At 44.1% G+C, this 18350-nt stretch overlaps 1 protein-coding gene across 1 annotated transcript in view; it reads left to right on the top strand.

Moving 5' to 3' along the window:
- ntn1a (netrin 1a) overlaps positions 1–18350 on the top strand; it is an 85240-nt gene that overhangs the window by 61489 nt on the left and 5401 nt on the right. The window contains exon 6 of the mRNA XM_014175033.3: positions 15830–15904. Coding sequence (XP_014030508.1) covers positions 15830–15904 — 75 coding nt within the window. The remainder of the gene's footprint in view (positions 1–15829; positions 15905–18350) is intronic.

The following is an 18350-nucleotide window of genomic DNA, read 5'->3' as shown; positions in this document are numbered from 1 at the left end:
GTCATTTAGGCAGGTTACCTTCGCTTTCTTGGACACAGGGACTATGGTGGTCTGCTTGAAATGTAGGTATTACAGACTCTGTCAGGGAGAGGTTGAAAATGTCAGTGAAGACACTTGACAGTTGGTCCACGCATTCTCTGAGTACACGTCCTGGTAATCCATCTGGTGATCTGTTTAAAGGTCTTGCTCACATCGGCTACAGAGAGCGTGATCACACAGTCGTCCGGAACAGCCGGTGCTCTCATGCATGCTTCAGTGTTGCTTGCCTCGAAGCGAGCATAAAAAGGCATTTAGCCCGTCTGGTAGGCTCGCGTCACTGGGCAGCTCATGTCTGGGTTTTCCCTTTGTAGTCTGTAATAGTTTGGAAGCCCCGCCACATCTGACGAGCATCAGAGCCGGTGTAGTAGGATTCAATCTTAGTCCTGTATTGACGCTTTGCCTGTTTGATGGTTCGTCTGAGGGCATAGCGGGATTTCTTATAATGCATCTGGATTAGTGTCCCGCTCCTTGAAAGCTGCAGCTCTAGCCTTTATCCCGGTGCAGATGTTGCCTATAATCCATGGCTTCTGGTTGGGATAGTACGTATGGTCACTGTGGGGACGACGTCGTCGATGCACTTATTGATGAAGCCAGTGACTGAGGTGGTATACTCCTCAATGCCATTGGATGAATCTCGGAACATATTCCAGTCTGTGCTAGCAAAACATTCCTGTAGTGTAGCATCCGTGTCATCCGTATTGAGCGAGTCACTGGTTCTTCCTGCTTTAGTTTTTGCTTGTAAGCAGGAATCAGAAGGGTAGAATTATGGTCAGATTTGCCAAATGGAGGGCGGGGAGAGCTTTGCACACGTCTCTGTGTGTGGAGTGAAGGTGGTTGCCTCTGGTTGCACATGTGACATGCTGGTAGAAATTAGGTAAAACTGATTTAAGTTTGCCTGCATTAAAGTCCCTGGCCACTAGGAGTGCCGCTTCTGAATGAGAATTTTCTTGTTTGCTTATGGCCTTATACAGCTCGTTGAGTGTGGTCTTTGTGCCAGGTTCGGTTTGTGGTGGTAAATAGACAGCCATGAAAAATATAGTTTAGTCTACAGCTTATTATGAGGTACTCTACCTCTGGCGAGCAATACCTCAAGACTACCTTAATATTAGACATCGCGCACCAGTTGTTATTGACAAATAGACACACACCCCCACCCCTCGTCTTACCAGACAAAGCTGTTCTGTCATGCTGATGCATGGAACTGTATATTATCCATGTCATCGTTCAGCCATGACTCGGTGAAACATAAGATATTACCGTTTGTAATATCCCATTGGTAGGATAGTTTCAAACAGAGCTCATCCAGTTTATTCTCCAGTGATTGCATGTTGGCGAATAGAACGGATGGTAAAGGCGGGTTACCTACTCACCGATGTATTCTCACAAGGCAACCCGATCTGCGCCCCCTGTATTTCCTTATTATCTTCATGCGAATGACGGGGATTTGGCCCTTGTCTGGGAGCAACATAATATCCTTCACATCAGACTCATTAAACACAACATATTTGTGCAGTTTGAGGTGTGTAATTGCTGTTCTGATATCCAGAAGCTCTTTTAGGTCATAAGAGACAGTAGCATCAACATTATGTACAAAATAAGTTACAAACTAAGTTACAAACTATGTAAAAAAAACACACAAAATAGCACAATTGGTCAGGAGCCCGTAAAACGGCAGCCATCCCCCTCCGGTGCCATTCCTTTTCCCCTCATGGGTAGTATTTCAAGTTGGTTCCTCCTGCTTCTCTCTTTCCATCTTGTCTAGGTAGGTTTAAAGGTAGACTCTCCTCTTCTGTTCTCCTCTCTTCTTTTCCTCTGTTCCATGCTTTTTTCTCTTAATAACACTAAGGGGGTGATGTGGGAGTTTGGTTTTGTGGCACGGTCTGTCATCGTTGGTGTGAACACATTACTTTCCCTTATGGAGCGTGTTTGAGGTTGAGTGAGGGAAGAAAATTAGCTGTTTTTCCCTGGCCGAACTAAACAAACTGTGGGTTCTCATTTGTTGTATCCTGAACAGTGAACACAGAGGTTTTCAAAAGGCCTCATAAGTGAATCACTGACTGGTCAAGAACTCTTGATTTTCGACATCGCTTGATCATTTGCCGTAGTTCTCGCTAGTTCAGTCGTCCCTGGTTCTCTGCATTTGAGTGAGCATTAAGGCGTAGGTGTTCTTGCGGAATAAGGGCTAAAGAGCTCCAATTATAATACTATTGACTAACCTGTGTCATCGGACCAATGTAAACATCATTATAGAGGTAACGTATAATGATACTGACCACGTAACTCCGTATAACGTAATCACCTGGGGGAATTCCTGTACATACAACTTGAATGGGGCGACATACTATGAACATTCTATAGAAATGGGAGATGTTGAAATCAAGCAGATTGCAAGGTGGGGCACTTTGACTGACAGATTGTATCGGTCACGTCAGATTCCTGGGTAGACGGACAGAGGTCCGGCGGGACCACCCAGGCTTCCAAACCAGAGGATGCATAGTTGCATACATTACTGGGTCTGGACTGAGCCAACCACTGGATGGCTTAGTACGTGGACAAATGGGATCTCATCCAATACATGATTGGTGACAGATGTGGTTGTTCCTATCAGGGCTACCTCACCACCAGTCCCCCAAACGAGTGCCTATGTCGTTAGTGAAGCATATGTATACACTGAAAAATTATATAACATGCAACAATTTCAAAGATTTTACCGAGTTGCAGTTCATATAACAAAATCAGTGAATTGAAATAAATTCATTGGGCCCTAATCTATGGATTTCACATGACTGGGAATACAGATATGCATCTGTTGGTCACAGACACCTTAAAGAAAAGGTAGGAGCTTGGATCAGAAAACCAGTCAGTATCTGGTGTGACCACCATTTACCTCATGCAGCACCACACATCTCCTTCTCATAGAGTTCACCAGGCTGTTTATGGTGATCTGTCGATTGTTATCCCACTCCTCTTCAACGGCTGTGTGAAGTTGCTGGATATTGCCGTAAACTGTAATACATTGTCGTACACGTCGATCCAGAGCATCCCAAACATGGTCAATGGGTGACATGTCTGGTGAGTATGCAGGCCATGGAAGAACTGGGACATTTACAGCTTTAAGGAATTGTGTACAGACCCTTGCGACATGGGGCTGTGCATTATCATGCTGAAACACGAGGTGATGGCGGCAGATGAATGGTACGTCAATGGGCCTTAGGATCTCATCTCTGTGCATTCAAATTGCCATCGATAAAATCTCAGACGATGCCGCAGGTGAAGAAGCCGAATGTTACATGTGGTCTGCAGTTATGAGGCCGGTTGGAAGTATTACCAAATTCTCAAAAATTACGTTGGAGGCAGCTTATGGTAGAGAAATGAACATTACATTCTCTGGCAACAGCTCTGGTGGACATTCCTGCACTCAGCATGCCAATTGCACGCTCTCTCAAAACTTGAGACATCTGTGGCATTGTATTGTGTGACAAAACTGAGTGGCCTTTTATTTTAGAGTGGCCTTTTATTGTACCCAGCACAAGGTGCACCTGTGTAATGATCATGCTGCTTAATCAGCTTCTTGATATGCCACACCTGTTAGGTGGATGGAACATCTTGGCAAAGGAGAAATTCTCACTAACAGGGATGTAAAGAAATGTGTGCACACAATTTGAGACAGATAAGATTTTTGTGCGTATGAAACATTTCTGAAATCTTTTATTTCAGCTCATGAAACCAACACTTTACATGTTGCGTTTATATTTTTGTTCAGTAGAGGGAGATAGAGAGAGATATGCAGATATATACATAGTTTTATCTAGATAGAGAGACTTTAAGTGATGAGTCATGAAATTATTACTACTTTGGTTTGTAAGGTAGGACTAAAGGAAATGAATAGGAACCGGCATGCTTGGGGTGGGCTGATTATAGGCGAGGCTGGACAGCTGTGCAGCAGGTGCCTCCCCCCTACCTCAACCCCATCGGACTCGGTTGAGGGAGGTGGGGGGGGGGGGGGGGGGGGGGTATTCATTTGTCTCCAGCGACGTGTTCTGGGTTCCCCACCTCCCCGAGCACATGGAGGGGTGGAATGCATGGCGAATACCTCGGAAGGCAAGGCCCAGACAAAACACATATTGTGCGGTTAGCACACGGATAGTGAGTAGTCACTCCCCCTTGGTCGTCGCCTGACAGAGATGTCTGTAGAGCAACGGAATGTGGAGGAGATTATAACAGCTGAGCTGCCCACCATGATATCAACCAGGGACCACAACCAGGGTGGTATTCATTAGGCACGAAATGGAAGAAAACAGTCAGAACCGTTATAAAACGGGGAGTTACTGTCGAAAGTCATCAAATGAGAAGCGTTCGTTTTCGGTTACAAAACGTTTTGGGACGCTGTGCCCTTATGAACATGATCCAGGATATGGGCCACAATGATGATGATGAAAATGATGGCTGGAAGGGTTCAGGATTTGCGGTGAGACCCTCCCTGGATATTTGGGACATGAGTCTCTCTCTGGTCCACGCTACACACCCTGTTAATACTCTCTGCTGCCTCACTGGGCTTTAGTGTTCTGTCATGGGATTTTATTACCTGCTCCGAGTTGAATATGAGAGAGAGAGAGAGAGAGAGAGAGAGAGAGAGAGAGAGAGAGAGAGAGAGAGAGAGAGAGAGAGAGAGAGAGAGAGAGAGAGAGAGAGAGAGAGAGAGAGAGAGAGAGAGAAGAGAGAAGAGAGAGAGAGAGAGAGAGAGAGAGAGAGAGAGAGAGAGAGAGAGAGAGAGAGAGAGAGAGAGAGAGAGAGAGAGAGAGAGAGAGAGAGAGAGAGAGAGAGAGAGAGAGAGAAATAGTGACCCGAGAGTGCGGGAGAGAAAGAGAACGGGGAGAAAATAGCATTGTAATAGCATTGTATCAGCGTGTCATCATCATCATCGATGCTAAACTCACAATATGATTTATGGCTTGGCAATCTCAGCCTGGCTCTCACAACATGAACACATTGGCATCAGCCACTCTCACTCTCGTCTGTTGTCTGCATGTTGGGATGGAGCCAGCATCATTGCCCGCTGACTCCACTGAATCTCATTTGCAGTAATAGGGATGACCACACTCTTGTTTTCAGATTGGTTCCACAGAACATGCCGCCCAAAACAAACAACCCACAAAACCATCATGTCATGAATCATAATTAGACGCTTTCGCTCTCTGTTGTTTCCCAGCTCTGTCGCTCACTGGGATCGAAAACACAACTTTTCCCTTACTTCAGGATGATAGAATGAATAAAAAAGAGAGAGAGGCAGTGTCCGAAATCTGTCTTACCTACTATTTACTAAAACGGCATGCTGTGTCCTAACCATACCACATACTATTTGGAACGTACTGTTTAGTAAAAATGTATTCAATAAGCAACAAATATCAGCATACTAGACTCATCCGTACTGAGAATACGTCATCTGATGTACAACTGCACCCTTTCCTGCCATTCTATCATTATGGTGCAGCATGTCTCACTATCAACTGCTGTCAAACACGCCTGGGTCTGAAAAGATGATCCTCTTCCTCAATAGTCTGCAGCGAAATTGTAGCAGATGAAAAGCCGAACCGAGTATGACATGACATTTAAAGCATACTATTTTTTTAAAACATACTATAAAAACGTTCTATTTTCACATACCAAAAATGCCTACTGTTATGGGTATTTGGACACGGCCAGTGTTGTGTTCGAGACCACCTAAAGTGAGACCGATTCAAGACCAAGACCGGAGCAAATCGAGTCCGAGGCTGGAGGGGGGCGAGACTGAGTCAAGACCTAGACCAGACAAATGCTAAAGTCCAATTCAATACCATGACTGTAATTGTGTCATATCGCCACGATAAGAGTTCAAAATGTTCTGTGTTCATATTTCAGAAGAACAGTTTGTTTTTCCTTACACAGAGACCAGACCGAGACACTCAATATTTGGTCTTGAGACTGGTCTCAAGTACTACAACACTGGACACGGCCAGAGAGAAGAAAGAAATGAAGAAACAAAGAAAGAAAGAAAACAATGAAGAAAACGCCCTCTCTTTGGACAGGGTCCAGCCTTACTGCTATGGTTCCAGCAGCCCAACAGCCCAGGCACTGTGGCTATAATCTAATTACATGCTTTATTTGCCACAATTTGTTTCTCAATCAGTCTTGTTCAGGGAGAAGAAAGACGTAGGGAGGAGAAAGGCCTCCCCCATGCCCCTATTTACACCTCTTTGTTCCAGCTAAGCAGGTCCCTGTCACTGGGTCCTGTCTAGGTCTTTGCTCTACTTTTATCCACATAGATAAAAGTCTGAAAATGTGCCTAGGACTTAAAAGAGTGTAAACTCCTGTGTAGAGGGTGTCAATCAATCTCTCCCACTGCTAAAGAAGCACTGACACATCCAGGCGGCAAAGGAGCATCTCTCAGCGTTTCTCCTTCCTCGCTCAAACAACTGAGAAACAAAGGGAACTACACCTCCCAGTAAGAGAGCGTAGAGAGGAGATGGAGAGAGGAGATGGAGAGAGGAGGCGCAGAGGGGAGGTACATAGAGCTCAGCGCCCCTGGACTAATTCCACTTCCCCTGACTAGAGTGTCCCATACAAAGGGTACATTTGTCCTCGCGGTGGGGGACTGCCTGGTCCTGTATGGGGATCTGGGGGTGCTCGTCTCAGGAGTACACTAATGGCCAACGAGAGCTATCAAAGGAAAGTATCATGATGCCATCAAGGGGGTTTATGGGAAAACAAAAGCAGCCTTTTCCACAGACCCGGGTCATCATTTACATGGAAATCAGGCGCCGCTCTGCCTAGTATAGACTCCTCAATTTCATCTACTGTGCCATTTCTTTCCCCTCACAACTACCTTCTCGAACCCCATCAGCTGAGACGATTTTGGGTTTACTTGAAACCCCTCACCCCGCCAACCAGCTTCGTCCTCTTCCCCCCACACCAATAGCCACTCTCCCGCCCTCCTCTACTTTGGGCGCATTTTTCCTCGTTTCAGCGTTACCCAGGCAACCTCATTCACCCAGAATATAAAGGGAAGTGTAAGGCAGGCATGGAGCAATGACCTGGTCACAACAATGAAGTTTGTTCATATTCAGGCTGGCTGAAAGGTCCTATCCTTCCTCCTACCCCCTCCTCTACTCATCCTTCCCTTTCACTCCCTCATCTCTCACTTTGTGAAAAGATAACACTATTAAAACTTTTTCAGAGGAGAGTTTAGAAGGAACTGTGCCGATACAGTACTCTGGATCCAATGTGTGTCAGTTAGAGGGGGAAAGAAGAAAAATGTGGAGTGAATAAAGGGGAACAAATGATTTTAATTTCTATGTTTGGCCTCGCGTCATACATTCTTTACTGAAGGTGACTGGCTGTGTGACAGCGCAGCGTGGGGCAATCAGGAAAGCCATGGTACCTTTTCTGTCAAGGTTAACTCAGAGAAGTGGGCTGTGTGGATATACACTTAAAGTCCCAGTAATTCATCACAAACCTGTACCCTTTTCACATTACCTAACCAAACCGAGTTAAAGCAAGCAGTACTAGGATGGCCTGATGCAGTACTAGGCTGGCTAGTTGCTGAAACTGTGGTGGAATAAACTAAATATCTGAGCCAGCGCAGTACAGTTCAGGGGCCTCATTTATAAATGTTGTGTACATATAAAATATACCCCTAAACATGCGTGCACCCATTTTCCCGCAAAAGTTGCCATTTATAAAAACGCAACAAACTTTTCTAGCGGTTGAAGTATTGTATTGCAAACATGCAAGTATTGTGTGCAAAATTGGGGATATGATATGACATCATTTCTCCCCAAAACCCCCACAAAAAACTGGAAAAAATAACAACAACATGCTGCCATTTGCCATTAGTGAGAAGAGTGAAAATCAATGTATTTTACTTTTTGTAATCTAAAATAATTTGACATACAGTACCAGAAAGTAGTCATACCCCTTGACTTATTACACATTTGTTGTGTTAAAGCCTGAATTCAAAATGGATTAAATACATTTAAAAAATCAACCATCTACACACAATACACCATGATTAAAGTGAAAACATGTTTTTAGCGTTTTTTGCAAATGTATTAAATTAAATACAGAAATAACTAAATTACATAAGTATTCACACTCCTGAGTCAATACATGTTAGAATCACCTTTGGCAGTGATTACAGCTGTGAGACTTTCTGGGTAAGAGCTTTGCACACCTGGCTTGTACAATATTTGCCTATTATTCTTTAAAAAAATGTCAAGTTGGTTGTTGATCATTGCTAGACAGCCATTTTCAAGTCTGCCATAGATTTTCAAGCCGATTTAAGTCAAAACTGTAACTAGGCCACTCAGGAACATTCAATGTCGTCTTGTTAAGCAACTGTTTTATTTTATTGTCATTCTGAAAGGTGAATTTGTCTCCCTGTGTCTGTTGGATAGCAGACTGAACCAGGTATTCCGTTAGGATTTTGCCTGTGCTTAGCTCTATTCCGTTTCTTTTAATCCAAAAAAAAACCTCGAGTCCTTGCCGATAACAAGCATACCCATAACATGATGTAGCAACCACCATGCTTGAAAATATGAAGAGTGGTACTCAGTGATGTGTTGGAAATGCCCCAAACATAACGATTTGAATTCAGGACAAAAAGTGAATTTCATTGCCACATTTTTTTGTAGTATTACTTTTGTGACTTGTTGCATACAGGATGCATGTTTTGTAATATTTGTATTCTCTACAGGCTACCTTCTTTTCACTCTGTTATTTAGATGAGTATTGTGGAGTAACTACATCCTCCGTTTTCTCCTATCACAGCCATTAAACTTTGTAGCTGTTTTGAAGTCATGGTGAAATCCTTGAGCGGTTTCCTTCCCCTCCGGCAAATGAGTTAGGAAGGACGCCTGTATCTTTGTAGTGACTTGGTGCATTGATAGACCATCCAAAGTGTAATTAATAACTTCACCATGCTCAAAGGTATATTCAATGTCTGTTTATTTCATTTGTTTACTCATCTACCAATGCGCGCCCTTCTTTGCAAGGCATTGGAAAACCTCGCTGGTCTTTGTGGTTGAATCTATGTATGAAATGTGCTATTCGACTAAGGGACCTTGTAATTGTATGTGTGGGGTACAAAGATGAGGTAGTCATTCAAAAATAATGTTAAACATTATTATTGGACAGAGTGAGTCCGTGCAACTTATTATGTGACTTGTTAATCACATTTTTACTCCTGAACTTATTTAGGCTTGCCATAACAAAGGAGTTGAATACTTATTGACTCAAGACATTTCAGCTTTTCACTTTTTATTCATTTGTAAACATTTCTAAAAACCCAATTCCACTTTGACATTGAGGCCTTGCGTGTAGGTCAGTGACATAGAATATCAATTAAATCAATTTTAAATTCAGGCAGTAACACAACAAAATGTGAACAAATTCAAGGGGTGTGAATACTTTCTTTAGGCACTTTAGGAATCTATTTCCTGTTTATTTTATTTTCATAACCGCTGCAGAATAAATTCCTCCTATTTTCTAGCCATGATCGGTTCATTTTCCTGAAGTTGCCATACAAAGTAGCCGAAGTAGCCATTCAACAAATAACGATGCATCTCTCATTTAATTGGGCCTAGTAGCCTAAATAGATAATCAGTTTTTTTAAGCTAAACTTGCTTTTTGCCTGAGTAACCTCTGGTGGCAGAGCATTCGATGATGACATGGCTCTATACATACTGTACAGTACCTAGCCTAAATAGACAGGCTTTGACTTTTTAAACATGTTGTTATGTTACAGCCTTATTCTAAAATGTATTAAATAGTTTTTTTCCCCTCATCAATCTGCACACAATACCCCATAATGACAAAGCAAAAACACCTTTTGCTAATTTATACAACTTTAAAAACTGAAATATCACATTTACATAAGTATTCAGACCCTTTACTCAGTACTTTGTTGAAGCACCTTTGGCAGTGATTACAGCATCGAGTCTTCTTGGGTATGACGCTACAAGCTTGGCACACCTGTATTTGGGGAGTTTCTCCCATTCTTCTCTGCAGATCTTCTCAAGCTCTGTCAGGTTGGATGGGGAGCATTGCTGCACAGCTATTTTCAGGTCTCTCCAGAGATGTTCGATCGGGTTCAAGCCCGGGCTCTGGCTGGGGCACTCAAGGACTTTCAGAGACTGTCCCGAAGCCACTCCTGCGTTGTCTTGGCTGTGTGCTTAGGGTCGTTGACCTGTTGGAAGGTGAACCTTCACCCCAGTCTGAGGTCCTGAGCGCTCTGGAGCAGGTTCTCGTCAAGGATCTAACTGTACTTTGCTTCGTTCATCTTTGCCTCAATCCTGACTAGTCTCCCAGTCCCTGCTGCTGAAAAACATCCCCATAGCATGATGCTGCCACCACCATGCTTCACCGTAGGGATTGTGCCAGGTTTCCTCCAGAAGTGACGATTGGCATTCAGGCCAAAGAGTTCAATCTTGGTTTCACCAGACCAGAGAATCTTGTTTCTCATGGTCTGAGAGTCTTTAGGTGCCTTTTGGCAAACTCCAAGCGGGCTGTCATGTGCCTTTTACTGAGGAGTGGCTTCCGTCTGGCCACTACCATAAAGGCCTGATTGGTGGAGTGCTGCAGAGATGGTTGTCCTTCTGGAAGTTTCTTCCATCTCCACAGAGGAACTCTAGAGCTCTGTCAGTGACCATTAGGTTCTTGGTCACCTCCCTGACCAAGGCCCTTCTCCTCCGATTGCTCAGTTTGGCTGGGCGGCCAGCTCTAGGAAGAGTCTTGGTGGTTCCAAACATTTTCCATTTAAGAATGATGGAGGCCACTGTGTTCTTGGGGACCTTCAATGCCGCAGAAATATTGTGGTACCCTTCCCCAGATCTGTGCGGACAATTCCTTCGACCCTCATGGCTTGGTTTTTGTTCTGACATGCACTGTCAACTGTGGGACCTTATATAGACAGGTGTGTGCCTTACCAAATCATGTCCAATCAATTGAATTTCCCACAGGTGGACTCCAATCAAGTTATAGAAACATATCAAGGATGATCAATGGAAACAGGATGCACCTGAGCTCAATTTCGAGTCTCATTGCAAAGGGGCTGAATACTTATGTAAATAAGGTATTTCTGTTTTCTATTTTTAATACATTTGCAAACATTTCTAAAAACCTGTTTCGCTTTGTCATTATGGGGTTATTGTGTGTAGATTGCTTACGATTTTTTTGTATTTAATCCATTTTACTATAACAACAAAAAAGTTAACGGGTCTGAATACTGTATTTTTAATTTTGTTGTAGCCGATGTGATCCCATAGGCAGCGCAGATTTTAACATACAGTCGAATTTCACAGGTGAACAGACAGTTGATCTTTTACATGGAGTATGCATATACAGTAGCCTACTGTAAAAAAAAAAAATAATGTTTTAAATGGTACCCTAGACAATGTTTCAGAATTCACGACAGTTTGGGGAAAAAGTCAATGCAAAATATTGTTGAATTCAAACTTCTGCTGACAGGTCCAAATACATTTTCCATCGTTTTTTTCTTTCAGAAACTGTCACAATCTTTTGCCAAATACAGAATAAATTACTGCAAAAAGATTAAAACATTCTGGCAACACCTCCATAAAACATTTGATAACATTTCTTTTTCTAATAGTTCCAGATTGTACAGTAAATAAATGAGTTTATTGTAACCATAAAAGGTGAATGCAGGGCGTTTCCAGGCGGAGTTATAATGCACGTTCTCGCACGCAGTTTTACGATGGGCTGATTTATAACAGGAAACATGCATATATGTATGGCGTGCGCCAAGTTTATAAATATACATTTTTTAGACGTGCAATTTCTGAAAAGAATATGTACATACAGATATTTAGTCTGAAATTTACGCAATGGTTATAAATGAGGCCCATGGCCGGGCCCTTGCTGTGTCAGGTATTCATTTGTTCACTGTGGAGGAGCGGACACCAGAAAGGGCTTTGGCTAACGCTTCATGGGCCGCTAATTTCCTTCCTGACCTCTCTTTGTCGTGGCTATGACCCCCTACCTCCCCTCCTCCCACCCATCACTGGGACCACCACCCCTAGGTTCCCCTATTGCAATAAATGCCAAAGCTTGACACGGCCCTGGGGGGGTCTCGAAGGGTGGGTTTGGGGGGCGAGTTGAAAAGGAATGGGAGTTGGGGTAAGTCGGTGGGGGCCTCGGGGGTGTATAGTTCTGGAAAGTGGGGTTTGGAGGGACATAGTGGTTGAGTTGACAAGAGAAAATGTTGCACCCCCAAATCAAAACATCTTCCAGTGGGTATGCCAACTCCTTTCTCTTGTGTGTATGTATATATATATATAAAATATACACACACATACATAAGAAAGCATTGGATGCATCGCTAATTGTATTTGCATAGTGGCATACGTTGAGTAGAGATGTTTGAGGATTTCCACATGAGATTTTTTTTGTATGGGTTTCGATTTTTTTTGGCCAAACGTAATTTATATGATAGAAAACATTAGCAGAATCTTTTTTAATACCACACCGAAATGACCAAAATGAGTGGCTACTCTAACACTGACAAACTGAGAGCAATAAAAATGATCTGGTCTTGAATGCAAACAATAACCCAGGCCAATGAAGAGACATTTCTTCAATATTAGGAGGAATATATACAGATTGTACATTATTAGGAGAAAAAAAAAAAGAAAAAAAAAAAAATATATATATATGCACTAAAGCTTATTTCTTTCAAAATGTGTGCACAAATTTGTTTACATCCCTGTCACGCCTGCTTCCGCCCCCCCTCTCTGGCGCTCGAGGTTGCCAGGCTGCTTATCATTACGCACACCTGTCACCATCGTTACGCATATCAGCGCTTCATCGGACTCACCTGGACTCCATCACATTATTAATTACCTCCCCTATATCTGTCACTTCCTCAGTTTCTTTCCCGAGTCAGCATTAATGTTGTTATTTGTCCCTTATCAAGATGCTGTTCCTGTTTTGTTTCCTGTCTGTTTCCTCATTAAATATGAACTCCCTGTACTTGCTTCTCCTCTCCCAGCGTCTGTCCTTACAATCCCTGTTAGTGAGCATTTCTCCTTTGCCAAATTAATCCATCCACCTGACAGGTGTGGCATATCAAAAAGCTGATTAAACATCATGATCATTACACAGGTGCACCTTGTGCTGGGGACAATAAAAGGCCACTCTAAAATTAGCAGTTTTGTAACACAACACAATGCCACAGATGTCTCATGTTTTGAGAGAGTGTGCAATTGGCATGCTGACTGCAGGAATGTCCACCAGAGAATCAAATGTTTATTTCTCTACCATAAGCTGCCTCCAACATCATTTTAGAGGATTTGGCATTACATCCAACCGGCATCACAAGCGCAGACCACGTAACAACGCCAGCACAGGACCTCCACATCCGGCTTCTTCACTTGCGGGATCATCTGAGACCAGCCACCTGGACAACTGATGAAACTGTGGGTTTGCACAACCAAAGAATTTCTGCACAAACTGTCAGAAACCATCTCAGGGAAGCTCATTTGTGTGCTCGTCATCTTCACCAGGGTCTTGACCTGACTGCAGTTCGGCATCGTAACCGACTTCAGTGGAAAAATGCTCACCTTCGATGGCCACTGGCACGCTGGAGAAGTGTGCTCTTCACCGATGAATTACAGTTTCAACTGTATCGGGCAGATGGCGTCGTGTGGGAGAGTGGTTTGCTGATGTCAACAGAGTGCCCCATGGTGGCGGTGGTGTTACGGTATGGGCAGGCATAAGCTAAGGAACAGAATTGCATTTTATCGATGGCAATTTGAATGCACAGAGATACCGTGACGAGATCCTGAGGCCTATTGTTGTGCCATTCATCTGCCGCCATCACCTCATGTTTCAGCATTATAATGCACGGCCCCATGTCGCAAGGAACTGTACACAATTCCTGGAAGTTGAAAATGTCCCAGTTCTTCCATGGCCTGCATACTCACCAGACATGTCACCCATTGAACATGTTTGGGTGCTCTCTATCAACATGTACCCGCCAACAATCCAGAAACTTCACACAGCCATTGAAGAGGAACAACATTCCACAGGCCACAATCAACAGCCTGATCAACTCTACGCGAAGGAGATGTGTTGCGCTGCATGAGGCAAATGGTGGTCACACCAGATACTGACTGGTTTTCTGATCCACACCCCTATACCTTCTTTTTTTTAAAGGTATCTGTATTCTCAGTCATGTGAAATCCATAGATTAGGGCCTAATTTATTTAAATTGACTGATTTCCTTATATGAACTGTAACTCAGTAAAATCTTTGAAATTGTTGCATGTTGCGTTTGTTTTTGTTAAGTGTATTTAGCCAGCTTTCTATTCTAGTGTTTGATATGCAATGCTATGTCCTTGTAATTAACACTGTCGAGTGTCCTGACGAGAAGGCAAACTTTTCTCGCTATGCCAGGCAAAATCGTTATGGCTGTATCCAAATGAATGTCAATAGAATACAGCTTAAACAAACGCAAATGCGGCTACTTTGCTGTTATTCTGGCTGCAGAGGTCGTGACTGCTAGCTAGAAAGGGAGAAGAAGGTTGTCAGCGAGCATGGCAACGGAACATATAGAACGAACAACTGGGTCTCGTCCATAAATATCGAACTAATCGAACGAACGACTGGCAACCAACATTTTATTTCCAGATTGTCAGTGTTTATCCCTTACATTTTGGCTACAGTAGGTTACTAAATAGACTTTTCAGTGGCACTACCCAATGATGAAGCCTAGGCTACTCACAGGTGATGGCCCAATAGCCTATCTCAAGAGAGAGCTACTTTTTAAAAAACAGTGCTGTTTGCTCAGAATCACTCAAAATAGCTCAACTTAAGAGTTTTTTTAAAGCTTCTACAGTCAGATTAGTCTTCTCTTTTCAGCAGTAGGCATTTGCTTTCCAAACTGTTTGTTTTTATCCCGATTGTATTTGGAAAAAGGCAAACTGACAGCTGCAACCAACCATAGATATATAATCCATAGATGGCAGCTCCCATTTAAGTCAGGACTGGCATCCATTGCTGGTGTACCCATGAGTTTAATAGTCAAACTGTCAGTGTTAGAGGTTCTAAAACCCTTCTATTGATTATATGTCCATGGCCACAACACAACAAGCTGTTCTATATTTGGTGAGAGTGCTTTCCTGACTGTAAGTGATAATTTAATCCACAGCAATATTTTTTAGAAGCTATTGAGATTCTGCGGCTAAATTATGCTCTCTGGTGTAGTATATGGGCATGCATTTTTCAGCCAAGAGTACTATAATTTTAGGCGAAATTATTTCAATTTATCAGGAGGCGATGCAGCATCTCCAGCACCTCTACAGGCCTTAATCAGTCCCAAACTTGCACTTTGACAGGGGGGTGTTGGGTGGCGGTCGGCGTGGGGATTGTGGGGGTTAATTTGAGTGGTTTTCTGAAGCGGTGGCCTGGTTGGTGGCACAATAAGCAGCAATCCAGAGGTCCTCCCATCAGAGCTATAGGGGCAGGGGGCAGGCCACAGACAGACAGGGCGGTCGCCTGCAGCAGCGGGACCCTTTTTGTCTGGTCTCATATCTATTGGCCACCACTCCTCTCAATGCACCATAAGCCCTATTAGAGGAAGACACAATTGAACCTGGCAGATGTGTATCGTGATTAAGTGCAAGGAATCTTGAAGGAGATGTGATGTGGTCTCACTTCTGTCTTTTTTCACAGTTTGTGTTGCTCCCTCTTTAGTTGTTTTAACCTAGTGTGCATCTTCTCTCTCTCCTACATGCAGACTGTGACTCCTATTGCAAGGCGTCAAAAGGCAAACTGAAGATCAACATGAAGAAATACTGCAAGAAAGATTACGGTGGGTTGAGTTCAATCCTCTGTACAGTACAGTCTACAATCCTACAGTCGAAGCTCACGATGCCTCCTGAGCCCTGGTGGACTAGGGAACTCAGCTAGCTACATCTTTACTTACAACACCCAGCACCAAGCCCAGGCATCCCCCCAGGACAACCCTACAGCTCCTGGGCATTCTAGTGACGGCTTACTCCGGCTTTTCAAGAAAGAAAGTCAAAGGATCAAACAAAGGAGGGGGAACAAGCCATCAGAGAGAAGAGCTTAGGGTGTGAGGATAGAGAGGGTGCGAAGGGGAGGGGGGTTCCCGGGATGATGGACAGCCCAGCAGGTATTTAAGGGCAAGGCGGATAATGTATAAAGCAAAGTCGGTGTGACGGACAGTTGGGGTGCGCGCCTAAAGGTCCTCATTAAGGGGAACTTAAGGGATGGGCCTTTTCAGACAGGCATTCCTGTGGCCATCCCATCCGGCTGCCCTGGCCATTGAAAAGGTTGAAAGGTTGAAAAGGTGCTTTAGGTGGTTAAGACCCTGGTGAAGGTTGTAGAGGTTTGACCCTGACCTGATTGAAGCCAGTCTGTTAAATCAGTCAACCAAGAAGGGGTATCCTGCCTGAAAATACCTTGGCAGATTGAATGAATGACAGGCCAGGCATTGTTCCTGAGTTTTTGAGGGGTTAGATCCAGGCATGGTGTCAGGAGGAATCCCCTGTGCCACAAATAAAAAGTGGCATCAATTCTTTCTCATTGCAGCTCTTTAAGAGGAAATTGCTAGAAAAAAAGATGGACGATTATAGATGTGAAAATACTATAGCGTGTGATGTTTGGTAAAAAAAGAAAATAATTGATTTGAAAAGCTTGCCATGCATATGCGAATAAAGAAAAGTTCTGCACCACAGTAACTAGTTTGTGGCCATTTGTAGGCGAACAGGTTTAATGAGTGGTAAAAAACAAAAGCTCTGTGGATCATTGATCCCCAGCAGCAGAGCTCATGTGTGAAGGAGGTGTAGCAGTTAGGGTCTCCAGTGAGTCAGACATTAGGAGCCCTCAGTGGAGGATTTGGAACATGCACCTCTAATGGAGTGTAACGGGGCCATGTTTCACCTCTCAGGCCCACGCCAAGAGTCAATAGACCCCCGTAGGGAGACGCACTCTGTCCTGGGGAAGCCCAGTGATGTGTTGTGGTCTTCAGCTGTACAAACTCTTACCCTTATACACTGAAAATAAGTCTGTCTATAAGTCAGAGCTTGTCAGTGCCCACTGAAGACCCATAGGGGAGAGGAGATGGGGAGTGAGGTGGGACCCTACCCAGGTGCACCCCAGGTGCATGTCATCAAGACATCATGCTGTAACTCAGACTCAGCAGTGTTGAGAGCGCTGCTCAACAACACAGGTAGTGTCCTCTACCCCCATCCTAGTCTCTCACAGGCGGGCAGGTCTGGCATGCACCGGAGGAGGTGTGTAGAGGGGACCTGCTGGTATTGATGAGTGATCCCAACACCACCCCAGCATGCCTCAGGGAAGGCTGTGACTACATGTTGTGTGTGTGTGTGTGTGTGTGTGTGTGTATATGTGTAATGGTCCACAGTGGGGTTAGGGTACACGCTCCTATGCTTCAGAACAGGCTACAGTAAGGGAACCCCCACTGTTTTACTCTTACTGTTCTCCTCAATGACCAATTACAGGCAATTTCCTCTGCTTCCCCCTCTGGCCGTCTCCAATATTACCCAAGCCCTACGCTGCCCTCCCTAACCCGCCCTGGGTCTAGCCTCCCTGCCAAGGCCTGGGTCTAATCCACTTTCTCCCTGCCTCGCCATACCTCAGGGGGGCTTTGTACTGGTCCTGTACAGGGATAAGACTTTACACTTCAGGAAGGTTTACTGGAGGGTCCCGGTGTGGAGGAGAGCATTAGGAGTGCAGTGTCTCGCTGTGCATTGGGCCTATGCTGGATAATATGCAGACACACTCAACCCCCATAGAGAACCACAGGGCGCTTGGATACAGCAAATTTTCCATACAAAAGGGCTGAAATGACAGTGGAACAGGGCTTAACAATAGGTTGAGTTATTTACAGTTTGGTCTCTCAGGGTTTCACCCTGTGTTGTTGTGCAAACACAAACAGAGAGCGCCTTCCAGTGGTGACACCAGGGAAGGACAGGGTGACCGAGGGCACCAATAGGGTTCGCCACCAGGTCAACAGCCAGTTCAACCAATGCCCATGCTAATAGTAACAGTAAAAGACACCAGGAATGCTAATGCTAGCAGAAAAGGACACCAGGGCCCTATTTGATAACCCTGTGATCTACCATGCATGGCGTAAAATCTGCAGTGCAGTGCAGGATACGTCTCATTTAGAGCCATTTAGAGAGCCATGACATTCACGCTCAGTGATAGTCAGTTTGTGTGTATAGGAGGTTAAGCTAATGACCCCTGGTTTAACGACTGCTGTTACATTT

This window comes from Salmo salar, chromosome 02, assembly GCF_965601325.2.
Source record: "Salmo salar chromosome 02, fSalSal1, whole genome shotgun sequence".
NCBI lineage: Eukaryota > Metazoa > Chordata > Actinopteri > Salmoniformes > Salmonidae > Salmo > Salmo salar.
This window is presented reverse-complemented; position numbering and strand designations above follow the sequence as displayed.